The 15,999-nt window shown below is 44.7% G+C and overlaps 1 protein-coding gene across 3 annotated transcripts in view; it reads right to left on the bottom strand.

Moving 5' to 3' along the window:
• Positions 1-1,056: 1,056 nt before the first annotated feature.
• RNFT2 (ring finger protein, transmembrane 2) overlaps positions 1,057-15,999 on the bottom strand; it is a 33,538-nt gene continuing 18,595 nt past the window's right edge. For all 3 annotated transcript variants that reach the window (XM_033001438.2, XM_033001439.2, XM_033001440.2), the window contains 4 exons: positions 9,001-9,150; positions 4,213-4,278; positions 3,080-3,181; positions 1,057-1,364 (listed from right to left, as the gene is read on the bottom strand). In XM_033001438.2, the coding sequence (XP_032857329.1) occupies positions 1,230-1,364; positions 3,080-3,181; positions 4,213-4,278; positions 9,001-9,150 (453 nt within the window). In that variant the 3' untranslated portion in view covers positions 1,057-1,229. The remainder of the gene's footprint in view (positions 1,365-3,079; positions 3,182-4,212; positions 4,279-9,000; positions 9,151-15,999) is intronic.

The following is a 15,999-nucleotide window of genomic DNA, read 5'->3' as shown; positions in this document are numbered from 1 at the left end:
GCACTTCGAGCATGATAATTCTCCTGTTAACAATACAAGGTACCTCCTCGAAGGGCTTTTTCTGAAGCGGAGGTGCTACAATCAAGTCTCCACCATCACAGGTGGATTAGCCAGCTTGTGTATAACCCAGACCAGCTCCCAAAGCCATGAAGCTGCTTCCCTGTAATTCTGCCCTCAAGCCAGTAAGTCTTGCTGAGCCCAGGCTCCGCAGGGGCCCTGCATTCCGATGCCCCCACGCTCCCGGCACCAGCGGCGCTGAACGGGCTGTGTGCTGCATGAGCACACTGCTCCTGGTTTTGGAGCCAGGCAGGTTCTGGATGCTGAGCGGCGCTGGTTTCTAAAGCTGGCAAGCCTTGCCTTACGTGGCTGTGCTGAGGAGCACGTTGCAGAGACACCTGAATTCGTGAGATGCTCTTGGTTAGGATGTCAACTTTTCACCTAGATAAATCAAACTTGACTTCAATCTCTCCCTGCCTCCCACTGTCCTCCCTGTAGGCTAGGAAATCAGAAAATCTGTGAAAATTGAAGGAAAATTAAAGAGGAAAAACATTCCAAAGAAAAGCAAGTGTCCTTTCCACCTTCAGTAGCATAGTCTTTTCCAAGTTCCTTGACATTTTATTAAGATGACAACACATACAATTCGTGGAATCAATTGCAAAAACACAGCTGCTGGGAAATGACATTTCTCAGACCCCAAATAAACTCTGGGCATGAGGTTCTGAAGCACTGTTTTGGGAGAGTTCTCAAAGGTAATATAGCAGCAACAGTGTAATGCTATGAATTTGCAAATTCAGACAAGCTAGTGCCATTTAATGTCAAAGATCTCATGAGTAGTCTGAACCAGAGGAGGGGCAGCTTTTCTCCAGTATACCTGGTTACACACATGCAATTCGCAGTACACTTGCCCTATACATGCAATATTTAGCTATACTAAAAGGACAGAAAAAAAGGAAACATCCCAAGCAGATCATAACCATGTAAGTTCAAGAAAAAATCTTGGCTTTAGCTTAGCCATGGAGTTTTCCATAACATAAAACACATCTTTTTTGCCTTTGAGGATAAAGTTTCTGGCTAGTAACAATTGTTCTGTTGGCTCCTGGAGAAACAGAGCTGGAAGAAGGACTAAGACAAAAAACCCACAGGCAACTAAATAGGGGTATGAGATCACAGCGTTTTCCAGCTTTTTTTCTCTCTGCACATGTTACTCCATTTGTTGGTATGTGTTTGTTTTAATACACCTGGAAATGAGCAGAGGTAGTGCCATCTTTCCAGCAACGCAGGGTTTCTACTGTGACAGAACGACACAGAGGACAGGTCTTCTCCCTGTCAAACCAGAGGCAGAGGCATTCTTCACAAAACACGTGCTGTGGAGAGAAAAGAGCATTGTCACGGTGAGGGCAGAGGTCCAGTCCTGTCACTAAGTGTGCACACTCAACAGGACAGCGATGGGAGCAAGGAACAACTCAAGCTGAGGTGGACAGTGCAGCTGATCAGTAGTACTCACGTGATATGAAAAATAAATCCCAGCATTACTAGTACATCAGTTTGCCAAACCTACTGCTATATTACTCTGTTTCTTAATATTGCAATAAACATTAAAAAGGCCGATGACATAGAGAGGGTCTTCTCTACCCTGTTTGCATCCTCAGCTCCCCTGTTTATTTTACAAGCCTTTATTTAGCTCAGACAACCCCCTTCCTTCCCCCTACTCCTTATTGCATTTGTTTTTTTCTGCTGAAACCACCCGGTTCTAGTCAGGAGCTTCACAGTCCTCGCTTCCCCTTCTTTATAAATGTCAGTTTTCACCCCTTATCTTCTCCTCTCATTCCTACACTGAGCCTCAACAGGATTCTCCCTCCAGCCTGCCTTGGGTAGAGAGATCAGGAGGGATGGATGTCCAGCACACGACCCCATCTACCCCAGCCCAGAAGAGCAGGAACGGGGCAAGGAGGGTGTATCAGAAGCCATAAGAATCCGAGACCTCCTCAACACATCTGGAGTCAGCAGAAATGTTACTCCTCAAAATCTCGGCTCTGATAAGCACATACAGAAATAGCTTCTCTGGGGCTTCCAGCTTGATAACATCTGCACAGATGTTCACAGGAATAGTAAGAGGCACGTTTGATGCACAGGGGACCTACTTGCTTTAGTTTGATAACCCTATGACAAAGTGTGGAAATGTTAAAGCTCTTCAGAAAAAGGCTCTTGAGCTTTATTTTGATATCACAAGAAAGCATGTATCCCACCAATTCCACTTCCAGAAACGGCTGAATCATTCTGCCTACGGTTTTCCAGCACACACCACACATCAGCCAGAGATAATAACCTCCAGGACGTAGAATTTCAACCTCAACAGACAAAGCTTTACTGAGTGACAAGCAACTGAAAAGAAAATTTTGGAGAAGCATCACCAGTCTGGCCAGGAGGCAATTCCTTCAGCTGGCCTCTGACATATTAACAGAACCCACGGCAGCGTGGTGTGTTCGAAGGGTTTTACCCGCACCAGATTAGGATTACTGCATTACTCAGAGCATGCCGTTCTTAAGGTCTAGGTTTTGCCGGTGTTTACCAAGTGAGAAACAGGACAATTCCCATTTATTGGCAGTGGTGACTAACTTTGATATGCAGAACTACTTTTATTCCTGTCCAGGTGTTCCGGGGCCAGACCACGATGACATGGTGCTGCATCAGTCTTCATGCACCCTATCAGGCTCATTCTGGATCGCGGCCCCTCTCGTGGCACTTGCTGATCATTCGCTTTGACTATTGACTAGCCAGTCTCCCCAGGAGTCAGATAAAAATGTCTTGCATTCTAGATCCAAGATCTGGACTGCCAACTGGCAGTCCCTGGGCTACAAGGCTGGTCTTTTCCCTCTCAATAGCTATGATCAGCCCCTAAAGAGCAGCTCAGCTACCATGAATCACTGGCTATCTGGAAGAGGGCAATAAACAGGACCTAGATAAAGACCCAGCAAATGATTTTAGAAGTACCTAGGCTAACTGTGCCTCTCCCCAGCTGCAGAAGTTAACCAAATGAATGCCAACAGGGGAAGCTGACATGGAAAGCTTGGGGTCTTACCTGGCACATAAGGATCAAAGGTTCCCTGAATTCTGCTTGGCAAATGGCACAGATGTCACCTGCCTCATTGCATTGCTGGCTGGTAGCACGAACTCCATAGGTCTGTTAGGGAGAGGTGGAAAAAAATCCCAGTGTCAAAGGGTTTGAAGATAATCTGGTTTGTGGCTAAGCATATACATAAGACACTGTTTTTCACAGCCAGATTCCCTGTGTGACCTGGGAAGGACACCGGTGCTATGTCACTGTGTATGGGGCAGGGAGATTTGGGCCCCAGCACACAGAACAGAGGGAGCCTGGAGCTCTGTGCTCTCTGTTTTGTTTTCCCCTCGAGCTGACTCCATCTTTTAGTGCCTGCACTTGTGGAGCAATGATAATGAAATTTAATGAGCTCAACAGGGAGCTGAAAGGATTAATTCAGCATCATTTGCAGAGGTGTTTAGATAGTGGGAGGTATTATTATTAGCAAGTTAGACAATAGAAGAAAGAATAACAGCAGCAGTACCCACAGGCTTCCCACTTTTCTTTTTAAATATATGGATGGTAAATGTTGCTTCTCCTTTTGTAACAGTAATAGGGGAAATGGAAACATGCGGAGGAAAAGTAACTGGCCCAAGCCCACAGAATAAGCAAGGGAAGCTTTAACAAACTTCTATGATGTTATGTTTCTTTCCTCTACAGTCTTTAAAATATAAGTCACAGTATTTTACTACAACAGATCTAAATATCAGCACTGTATAATGCAATGTCTGGAATAATTTCTGTGTACTGTAGGATCTATTTTAATGTCACTGCACATCAGGCACTACATACTTCTATTGAAAGTCTTTCTCACACTCTGCACTACAAAGATTTGTCAGCTTCTTGCAGTTTTGGCCTCAATGGATTAATTCATGACACGGCGTTTCCAATCCGACAAAACAGGCCAGATGAGCAACAATCTCTTACCACAGCTGGGACAGGGCAGATATCACAAAAGCTTCCTAACATCCCTGACAAGAGATACCAGCTTATCCAGCCAAAGGGCAACAAATTATTTTATTCTATGATCCTGATACACTGAGAAATTTTCAACTCCATGATTCAATAGCAACAAGGTTTCACCTATGAAACTGTGAATACTTATGAATACTTACCTGTGGGGTGCAAAGGACTTTCAGTGCCTTCCGGACACTTCCCACACGACCACAGATGTCAAAAGACTGCAATAAAGACATTCTATTTTAGATACTTTTCACAAAATGTGTGTGTGTGTGTATGTGTGCGCGTGTATGTGTGCGTGTACAGTCCAGAAACTCAGGAACTAGTGTCTCGAAATGGATAGTCAGAGGGAACAAAGATCCTAAGTGACAATGGTGCCAAAAAAGATTTCATGGTGATCATGAAGTATGCAATAAATGTGAATTGACAGTGGAGAAGGGTAGCCAAGAAAGCTTTGATAACAATGGATTACAAATCAGGGATTTTACAGGACAGGAAGAGGAGCAGGTATCAGGGCGTTGCGGTAGGGTAAATTGCCCAGCTCCACTAAGTAGGAAAGGGCTAAAATGGACCCCTTCCTGCTCTGAAAACCGAGTGCCTGAGAAGTCCAGAAGTGAGGTTAGAAAATACTGTGGCTAGCTTCAGAAAGAGGGAAGAAAGGGCTGTCTTTTCACACGGAAGAAGCACAAAATGGCTTTCCTCAGCCTCTGGGGATAAGCGGGATTTCCAGGATTGTGTGGCTCTGCCACACAGCTTGACACTTTGAGGCCCAGATGATATTATGAAAGAAGGAGCGGGAATTGCCTGTCCTGCTGCAGAGAGTGATTTAGCAGAGTGCAGTGATTAAATGCTACCAAGAAAAGAACAGACTGAGGAATGGGAAGCAGGACTGAGGCTGACTTGTTCCCATCTGCCTAAAGAGTGAGAAACTTCAAATGCCAGGAAGGGAGTGAGTTTCCAGCACCCCGGTACTTTGAAGATGCCCAAAGATGGCCAACAGCGGGGCCAATACCAGGTTCTTTTCTTTCCCCCCTCCCTCCATTGCCCAGCAAACATGATGTAACTGCATCTGGAGAGCAGCGCTCATTCTGGGCTCCTCATTAAAGACTAAAAGCAGTTCAGAGAAGGGCAGAAAATGAGCCTGCAGAAAATGATTTCTGAAAAGAGACTAAAAGACATAAATATTTACAGCTTGGCTGAGCAGTACGAAAATGGAGGGAAAAGATGATAAACTGCCTCCAAATATCAAGGGGTTGAGCAAGAGAGGAGACACTCAGAGTTCTTAAAGTGAAGACAGGCTACTACTAATAAAAGGGAAAACAGCTTGAAAACCTAATCTGGTATGCCAGCTTCATCTTCCTTATCTTCTGGCAGAACACAGGGAAAAAGACACTATAAACTAGACAAGGTATGAAGAAATGATTGTGCAAAGAACAGCCCTGCATTGGTTGGGAGAAGGGCCAGACGACATAACAGACAGGACCTTTCCATTTCTAACCTGTCTGGGCGAGAAGTGGCTAGGAGGGCAGGGGAAGATGTCATGCAGAATATGCAGAGCGGTAGTGGACAAGCAGTACAAAGGCACCAGAATGCCTGGAGTTGGCTTGGGTTTTTTTGTTTTTTTTTTTTTTTTGGTTAGCATGATTAAGTGGGCTCACTGCAGGGAATGCCAATGAGATCATCGTGCAATAGATGTGGAATCAAATGAAGGCACCAATAATGCTTCCAGTCAGCACGTAAAAAGGCTCCCAGGGTCCTTCCAGTAATGCTTCCAGTCAGCAACTAGCATTTGAGGCTGCCGACTGCTACAGACTTTTTATCTTCTAACAAGGAGAGGAATCGGCTCTTTTCCACAGTCCAATTCACGGCTTTTTCTGGTTGCTTTGCTTAGAGTGTCTTCTGATGCCTTTGCTCTGGCTCTGATGTCTCCCTTTCTCCCAATCCATTTCCCCTCTTTAATTTTTTTCCCTCTGGAGTTTCCTGTACCCCCAGAAGATGCATGTTTCAGTAGTTTAACGTCCACTTATTACCCCATGCACTGAAGTCTATGTTGCATCAGTCATCTTTCCAGCAATATGATTGCAACAATTGGATTCACAGACAGTGAGTGCTTCTGTTCAGGATAGGGAGAAAATAAGACCTGGATGCACTTACTGATGAACATCTGGGATTTTTTTGCCAAAATCAGAGGTTCATGTTTACGCAGGCCAGACAAGACACCAAGACAGCTCGTATCAGCTGCACTATATACAACCTTCTGAAAGTCGAGCCTGCCCTTTGTGTAGGGAAAGGGGACGCAGCCCTAGCTGAGCCCTGGATTTTTGCCAGGAGCACAGAAGGTCTGAGTGCCAAATTGGCTTCTGTGGTTTTTCTAATGTGGTTTGTGGCTTTGCTAATGTGGACTCCGTTGGGTATATTTTCAGTGTCTCAGGCAAGGAATTAGACCTGCAACTCTTGTGCTTGTAAATGGGATGAATGCACCTAGCATTTCATGGTCTGTATTGGAAGAGTGTCCTCCCACTTTTGTTTCACTTCCAAGCAAAGTCTCTGGAGTGCAGAGTTCTAATCCTAACCTGGACACATCTGTGGTGCTAAGTAGCTGCCAACAATGGCCTGGGACATGTTCCTGAACCTATCACCCTTCAGCTGGCCTAGCCCTCCATTTACACCTCTGATGAACTAGATGAATTAAAGGAAGAAACATGCATGTTAAAGGCATAGGCTATAGCCAAGGCACTTTCACGAAACTGTACCCCACAATCCTGGTCCTAAATTGTAGGCAAGGCCAGTAGATAGCTGTCCTCTTCTCACAGAGCTTCTAAATAACCGATCAGAAGAACTTTTCAAAATTAGGTTGCTTTTCCAGTCTTGATCATGACAACACTACTTATAAAGGCTTTGTAGTACAGAAACATCAAGTTAATCCATTAAAAATTGCCAGCACCTCTGTGTTGGAGCCCAGAGGGCATTAATAGGCCTTCATGGCCCTGATGAGCCTCACCTGGGGCCTCCGCCCACAGTCCCTGCCCATGGGCCCAGGAGCTCTACTTAAACTCAGCTCTGGAGGCCTCAGCTCATGTCTGAGCTGTGCTATGCAAGTGCTGGTTTCCAGCTCAGCCAGAGCCATACCTGTGCCTGGCTACAGATCCCACTGATCCGGACTCCCCAGCACAAGGAATGACCTTCCCTTCTTCACCTTCAGCCTGCCTCATTGCCATAGCTATGCCCTACAATTACTGGGCTGTGTCTGACGCTGGCTGCCTTCACCAGACCTGATCCTGCCCTGGGGATTGATGGTTTGGCTTTATCTTGGACCTTCTGTACCACCTGTAGATCTGGACTCTCTGAACATTGATATCACCTCCAGGCCTTCCCTGCTTCCTTTGTTTGGGTGCTGTAGGGCTGGGCCCTGGCTGGTGAGGCCCTTGCCCTGCCAGCTGTGTGTTTGTGCTCCGCTCCCCTTTCTCCAAGGAGCAGATGGCCCCCATTGCTGCTTCACTCTAGGAGGACTTCTTCAGATGTAAGAAATGGCATGTAGAACTGCAGGCAAGTATCCTTCCTCCGAGTGTTGAGTAACTTTTGAAAGATGGGACACCAGACAGATAATTTGAAATCTGTTCTTGTGATTGTGATCTGCATAATGGATCTGACGAGTTAGAAGGGAATGGAAGGGTTTGATACCACTGTCTAGAGTAGATCCAGACAATGACACCTCTGAAAGGGGAAACAATCCCACAGCACGGAGTAAAGAGCAGGAAGCACACAGCTGAGAGAATGGATGGCTCTGCAGGGAACTACGCTGGTCTCATGCCTTCTATTCTGGCACTGTTTGCTATGTTTCTGGCTTGATCACAGACATGCTGTGACCAAGTCACTTCACTTTCCGTGACCTCCTCTGCTTACCTTGTTTGCAAAAAACGTAAATTCCTTGACAGCAGGGGTTGCACTGCCCCATTCCAATACAACATTGAGCTGCAACTGCAGCCACAGCTCACAAAAGAGCTATAGTATGATTTAATATTGCTCAGCAGTCCATTAGCCCCTTTGAGCTGTTTTCAGCTCAGATATACTCTCTCTTCTCTGTTCTTCAGTCAGCTTTTGCAAAGCCATAACCCCTTTCTCCTAGGTAGAGACAAGTATCAGGGCTGCAGCAAGCTTGACTCGCTTGTCCTTTCTCAGGGGGATGGATAACACAGGTATGTCATTATTTGTTTCAGCTACTGCTCTGCCCCCAGGCAGAGTTCAATACACACAATTAGAAATACCGATATTTCTAGACCTCAGACTCAGGACTCTTCTAAATAAGCCATATCTATTCATTTACAATTGTACAGGCAGACTTTGTGCTCTTACAATTCTTGTTTTTGAGGAAACATTAATTACTCTTGTTCATCACTGGGATGCTGGACTTGTATCTGCTAGACCAGGACCTACAATGGGGCCAGAACTACCTGTTTTATCTAAGCAGGGCATGGGTGACCCTCCCTCTCCCTGCTGCATTCAGTACTGTGTATCACAGTACCTACCCTGCCTTGAAAGACAGGAAGGCTTAGAGAAACATTTAACTGTCTGCAACCTTTCTTTCAAAATATAATCTAGAAGTCTGGAGGCAGCTAACATCTCTTCCAGGACTGGTCCCCAAAGACTCCACTCCCATTCTCTTCTAGCCTTTATAGAAAGATATGAGAAAGCAGCAATGACTTCATAAGCCTGATGCAACACTACACGAGCAGTCACAGATCTTCCTCTAGCTCAGCAATGCCCACATACTGCTGAAGCAAAATGCTTTTGGCAGCTAAAGCATCTGGTGTCTCCAGGTGCTGCAGCTTCCCTTCCTGGGTAGTGATAGCAATAATCAAAAGGTGTATTTGTTCCCTTCAGCTGTGTTGTTTCTCCTGCCTTTGATACAGCTCCATAGATGTTATTAATGAGGTGGTACTTGCCTTGCAGAGACTATACAGGATGATCAGGATCCCACCTAGGAAGTAGCTGCTGGATGGATCATCTCCCATGATGTATTTATACCATAGCTGGATGGGGACAAGGGAGCGGAACAGCTGGCTCAGCTCCTCAATAACCAGGTAAAACTTTCCCTGTAAAACAACCAAACAAGTGATACATGATTACTGTCAGGAAGCCAAAAGAAGAGCACTTAACAGGTGCAGTGCTTGAAGCTTACAAGACTTGTGTTCACTGTCCACCTACACACTCTATTAATGGTACAAAGCCCAGTATTCAGGAGATGCAGCTTTCTTTGCAGCCGTTTCATTCGGTGCCCAGAAAGGATACCTATCTCTTCACTGTTTCACAGTGTTCCTCCTGCTCTGTTACTTATCCAGCTATTCTACAGTTTTGAACCTTAAACTTTTGGAGCAGGCTACAGATATACAATTTATTGTATATCTGGACAATGCTACAGAACACTAGCAACAGAGGTTAAGACTTCCATTTTATGTCATATAATCTTGTAGGTACTACTAATATAGAGAAAAGGAATGCAAGGTAGGCCTCTTTGATCCTACATACCTTCCAAAGGCACAGCAATGAAATATAAGGTGAAATTTGGTCTTTCTGACAGCTTTCTAGGTAATTCCAAAGAATGAAATTATCTATCTGCCAGCATCCTGCCCCTTCAACTCTGCGTTGGCTCTTGTACAGTACACAGGTAAAAAGGATGGTGCTGAAAACCAAACAAACAACAACAACAAAAAAAAAAAACAACAAAAAAACCAACCAACCAACCAAAAAAAACCAAACAAACAAAAAAAACAACAAAAAAACCCCCAACCCTCAAGGCATTTTAAACTCAAAGATATAAAACCTTCCTGAATACCTTAAGGAAGAAAAGGTGGGGAGGAGGGAAGCATGCTGGTTGAGACACTTTCCTCTCAAAAGAGACTCAAAGAATGGGCAACACCCTTTGTGAACCTTCATCAAAGCTGTCCTTGCCATTCTGGTGTTACTCCAATTAGAAAGCTTTCCTTCCTTGAAGGACTCCTGCAAGGTAACATAAACTCCCTCCTGGCTTACTACAACCATGAGGTGCAACAACTGAAATGGATTTTTCTTACCGCATAATTTCTATTTTAAAACACTTAACACTAGAGAAGCTGGCTAAATTAGGTGATCTAATTTAGGGGCTCCCAATCTTAACGAGAACCTGTTTATGTTCTGTCCTACTGTTTAAAAGGGAGAACTGGTAACAGGGCACTCAGTCAGGGCAAGCCGTGAGCCCAGAACTATGCTTAATCTGCAGTGACATTATCTGGACTGAAAGATTTGGTTTTGACATGTCAAAATTATTTTGGTAAGATCATGGAGAAGGGGAAATTCCCCTGGAATTTTGCTGTGTTGTCCCAGTTAGCTTTGTCATCAGTGATGTCATCACAGGTCAGTCGTTAATTGGTGAGATTTGGAGTGGGGATTAAGTTCTCTGCAGTCCACAAGGCTAGCAGCAGCTAGCGCCCTTCCCTAGGGTCTCAGAGATGAGATCACTCGGCAGGCCATCCTGCTGTACTGAACAAATCGAATCCTTCAGAGAGCTCTGGCATTCTCATGATCTCATATGCCCCCTGGGACAAGGAGTGAGGTCACACCAGCGGTTGCTAACGGACCTGGGCTGCTTTCTTCCTCTCCCCACCCCCCCTCAACCCCTCCTCCTTGTTAATCCCAGGTGGCATCACATAGCAAAAAATGTAACAGCAACAATCTGGGGCCCTAAATGCAAGCAATTTATTAAATTAGCACAGAGGTCTCTATCCAGCCTCATGCTTCAATACAATCATCGTTTATGTCAGGAGCCCCTGTGACAGAGGGTCACAGTCTGCTAATGACTACGCTGTCACTTCCTTCCCTTCGCACAGGCAGTTCTCTGCCTCCCCCTCCTCAGCCAGATTTGCTGAAAGCTACCAGCAAGCTAAAGGCAGCAAAATGTTTGCTTTCTCTGACTTCCTCTCAGCTAGCTCACTCATCTTCTTTTATTTAGCCTTGTTTCCCTAGCAGGCTGGGCTGGGACAGATCACTGCTTACTATCTCATTGCATCAGATGGAACTTCTGGATCCAGCATTTTGGGACATCAAAGCTGGAATTCTTCTACAAGAGAAGCTTTTGAGGCACTAAAACACTAGTGCCCACAGAAAGATGTGAGGAAAGATGGGTCACAGGCAGCCCTAGAGCTCCAGACAGGCTGTGGAATTGGAAGTGGCAGAGTGTGGCTCTAAAATGAATATGCAGCAAGTGACAAATTTCAGTTTTCTAACAACCTCCACCCTTTACAAAGCTTTTAGAATTCCTTTATCTAATGCAAATCTCCAGTTTTCAATGGTAACTGCAAAGTATCAGGATATTTAAGCAGCTAGATACTTGTTAACACCTTCACAAGAGTGAAGTTAAGTTTTAAATGAAGGCATCTCTCCATCCAGCCCATTAACACCACCCACTTGACCATTTCAGAGAGGCCTGTTGATAAGATCAGACTGATTACAGCTAGGAGGGGGAAAGCAGTATGAGGACAGCTGAGCATCATTTAGAAGAGAACTATTGCTACAGTAGATGCTTACAGAAGTATAAGTCTTGTCAGACATTTCAGGCCAACGCACCAACCCTTTTTTAAACTACAAATAGTGCCTAGAAAATCAGAAGTAATTCTACAAAGGGCTGCAGCAGAAGTGGGGTCTTCCTTCTGAGCCAGCTTAGAAAACAAGGGTTGTTCCCGATAATTTCAGCAGCAAAATTTAGCCTTCTGATAGCAGTAACTTATTGCAGATGGCACCCATTACTTGTAAGTGCATTCAATATAGCATGTTGTCTTCTGCTGTTTAGGTTTTTTTTTCACCTTGGCTATCTAGGGGTTGAAATTTTCAAAGCCAAATCTTTGTCTCAAGCTGTATTTTATTTGAAAACTTCAGCTAAAGTACTTCAGCTGTTTCTTACCAAGACTAGGAAGAACTGTGTGCTATATTAAGCACAAATACAATTATTTCTCCCGTGCATATGACTGGGAACAACTTAAAATTAGGCAAGGCCTGCCTCAGTTAAGTGACTTTTCCTATTTCATAAAAAAAATCCATGTAAATCTGGGAATCTTCTCTTGAATATACTCTATAGAAATTGAACCGCTCTTTAAGATCAGGAAGAGCTATTTTTGGTGAGCCTGTGAGCCAGCTCCAATGCATGACTGGACTGTGCAGGAGCCAGCCCTCCAGAGTAAGCATATCTACCTTGCTGGACTGCCAAGATTAAGTAGGATATTACCTGAAATTATAGCTCCTGGTTAGTGTAGAGTCAGATACCAGAAAAGAGGCTCTGCTCTGTTGTCAAGCCAGTGGCACAGGTTGGAGTTAAGCCTGACTAAAAAGATGTATGTTGCTTACCCTGCTTCCTCTGTAGGGTCAGTTACTGTAAAAGCTAACAGTTCACTACTACTGTTATCAAACACTTAATTAGCACAAGTGGTAAAGGACTGTGCTGTGGATCTAATTATAGCAACTCTGTTGATGAGCCTTGTGATACCACATGGTGAAATTCTGATTCCTTTTTTTTTCCAGATTCCTTTGTTAAAGACTAAGTCAAGGACTCGCGTATAACCTCCAATTTTCCTCTGCCTCCTTCTATACATAGGCTATTTTTATACTTTAAATCAAGCACTTATTTTGAAAGAACAGAATTCAAGATTTTCATGCTATTGCAATTTTCCTTCTGTACATGCAGTATTATATAGTCTGCAATGAACACATATTATTCACAGAGGGTGAGTGCTACTCATTAAGCATGTAACTTTTTAGTATTTTCTTATATCCTCATTACTTGATGGCAGATCATGCCATTTGAGCTCTGCTCAGGGAAACAAATTACTAAAATTTCTTCAGTCTCTTTATGACATCACCACTACAGTAAAAGATTTTTTTAAAAAAAAACACCTTATTGTCACATCGCTGGCTGACATAAGGGACAGCTATTCTCTGCATTTTCTAAATGAAAACTTGAGACCTGGAAAGACTAAGGTTAAGGTAAGGTTGTTTTGGTGTCCAAGCTGAGATGTCTGGGATTAGACTTTTTATAAAGCACTTAATTTTATAGATCACATTACCATTAAAAGCTAAACCACTGACTTCAGTTTGTAGTTGTACATGACTCTCCTAGAATCACATAGGAATTACTTGCCAAAGTAAAGGATGGAATTTAATTCTCTAGCATAGCGTTCAACTTTAACTTGCACAACATTCTTCTTCCAATGGTCTCTTTGTTCTCTATGCACTTTCCAGTTTCTACAACAGCTTCTTTCAATACCTCACCTTGCTTCATCCGTGGGGCACAGTATATACTGGTAATGGATGGAAGAAGTCTTACAGAAAAATAACATGGAATCACGTAATTAAAACTTGAATCACAATATATACACAACAGTGGGGGCAAATTACAGCTGCAGAAGAATGCTAATTCCCACATAGCCTAACGGAGTGTTGACTTTGAAGGCTCTTTTGACATAAGGCTTTGCATAAGTGTGCATGTGTGCCTCCACAGAAGGAAACAGAAAGGCATGCTAAGGTTTTACACAACGGAATTAAAATGGGATGTAAGAAAAGTGAGAGAAGTTGCAATGAGGCAACTGTAAGTTGTGATTAGCACTCAAGGGAAGTTCCAAGTCTCACTTGTTCTGTTGCCAGCAGCATTAGGACATATTCTGAAACAGGAAGATGTGAGAAAAAACTTCTGAGACCTGCTGGCAATTTGGATCAGAGGAGAGCAGGCTCTGCTGAGATTTCAGGTCATATTGCCAATATAAGAAAGTGTTGGGTAGGAGCAGTAAACAGGATTGTGGCACAGAGGATGCTGGTGAAAATCCATGTAAGACTAATGAGGACTAATTCCAAGATGGAACTAGAGGGGAAAATGAGATTTTGTTAGTGCACAGCACTCCTGAATGTCACATCTTGGATATCTTAAATTGGAAGGTTGAAGTTGGAAGGCACCTAAGAGCAATGATTCCTTTAAAACCTTTTTTTTGAGGAGCAGTGACTTTCAAAGTGTGTTAGGGAGAGGGACAGAAAAGAGTCCCAGCTCCTCAGTACCTAGTCTTATGCTTTAGTTAGTCTTTCATAAGTAATAAATCCCACACTTTTGACTCTGGAGCACCACATCTGTCCCAGGCTGCAATAGGGAGAAGTCTCTGCAGAACCATCACGTAGTTCCTATGGCTCTGGAGGATAAAAGCTCAGATTGCTGTCCAAGAGGAGTGAATCTATTTCTGAGTGAGTTGCCCCGAAGAGCATCCAAGATCATCAAGGAGAGGATAGGCTCTCACCTATCTGGAAACGGCCCTTTAGCTACACTATTAGAGACAACTAGGATTAACTTGCATATTGCACAGTACAAGAGAGCACAGATAAGGAACAGCAAGATCTTTACCCAGATATTTTTTGTAACACATCATCTATGTGCCTTCTCCCAGTGCTTGTTTTAATGCTTCCATATTTTTTGATCAGCATCTAGAGGACTCAAATGCTCCCAAAGACCTTGTTTTTCTCAGGATGAAAAGAAAATGTACACAAACTTCATGTTAAATGATTGATAAATATCTGGCCCCATGATGAAAGAGAGGCTGCAGGGACATTAGAAGGCCTGCTGCCATCACATCACAATTAACACATCTTACCTCTGGCACTTTCTCTCCTAATGTGAGCCTCCTGGAAGAGGCTGTGGCCTAAAGAAAAATGCTTTAGCAGAAGCAAACTGCTCCAACTTGCCTTCTTTCCCCCAGTGCAGAAGGACGGACTTTGTTCTATGGCATGAGTTGTTCTCCATGAATGCCTAATGCAAGAGGAGCTTTGTCCTGGGTTTGAGTGAGTGGTGGGGTTTTTTGGTAGCAGAGGAGGGGGCCATGGGGTGGCTCCCTCTGAGAAGATTCTTGAAGCTCCCCCAGCTCCAAGTCAGCTCCACTTCTGCACCAAAACTGAGCCCATCAGCTGCACCTCTGCAATAATGTATTTAAGAAGGGACGTGGTGAGGAGGAGTTGTGGCAGCTGCGTGAACACCAAGGTCAGTGGAGGAACGGAGGAAGAAAGGAGGGGGGGAGGTGTGCTGGAGCAGAGGCCCCCCCGTATCCTGTGGTGAGACGGCAGGGCGGCCCCCCCGCTACCCGTGAAGATCTATGGTGGAGCAGGCACTGATTTATGGCCTGTATTTTGCATGGTTGATCAAGGTGACTGTGCCCGAAGAAGCCAGGATCTTGTGGGGAAAAAGTAGCCCCCACTGTTGTAGTTGAGCGCTGGGAGGACTGCAGCATGCGGGAGTGTCCCACGCCGGAGCAGCTCGGGAAGGGCTGCAGCCGTGGGAGGGAATCCAGTTGGAGAAAGTTGGTGACCCACAGCGGAGCAGTGTGGGGAACGCTGCGGCCTGTGGGAGGGACTCACATCGGAGAAAGTCTGTGGAGGACTGTCTGCTGTGAGAGGGGGAGCACAATGGAGCAGGGGGAGAAGTTCCAGGAGCTCCCACCACCAAAGATAGAAGTGGCAGCACTGACTGCACCCCCCATTCCCTGCCCCTGAACCGCCGGGGGAGGAGGTAGAGATATTGGGAGCAGAGATGAGCCTGGGAAGAAGGGAGGGGTGGGGGGAAGGTATTCTCAAGATGTGGCCATGCTTCTCACTGTCCTACTCTAAGTGTTGTTAGTATCTGTAATAAATCTATTTTCTTTTCTTTTTTCTTCCCCTAACGAGTCTGCTTTTTGCCTGTGACCATAATGGGTGATTTGCCCCTCCCGGTCCTATCTTGAATCCCAAGCCTGGCCTATTTGTCCCTTCTCATGGCTGGGAGAGAAGGGATATGTGAGTGGCTGCATGGTGCTCAGTTTCCCTCTGAGCTCAAACCACAAGAAGTTTGCTGCTCAAGGAGCATAAAACTGCACATGCAAGTCACTTGTGCAACTAGTCACGTGGTGGAG

The sequence above is a fragment of the Tyto alba genome, unplaced genomic scaffold (genome assembly GCF_018691265.1).
Source record: "Tyto alba isolate M040663 unplaced genomic scaffold, T.alba_DEE_v4.0 Super-Scaffold_44, whole genome shotgun sequence".
In the NCBI taxonomy this organism is placed as follows: Eukaryota; Metazoa; Chordata; class Aves; order Strigiformes; family Tytonidae; genus Tyto; species Tyto alba.
The sequence above is the reverse complement of the archived record's forward strand: the minus strand, read 5'-3'. Positions and strand labels throughout refer to the sequence as shown.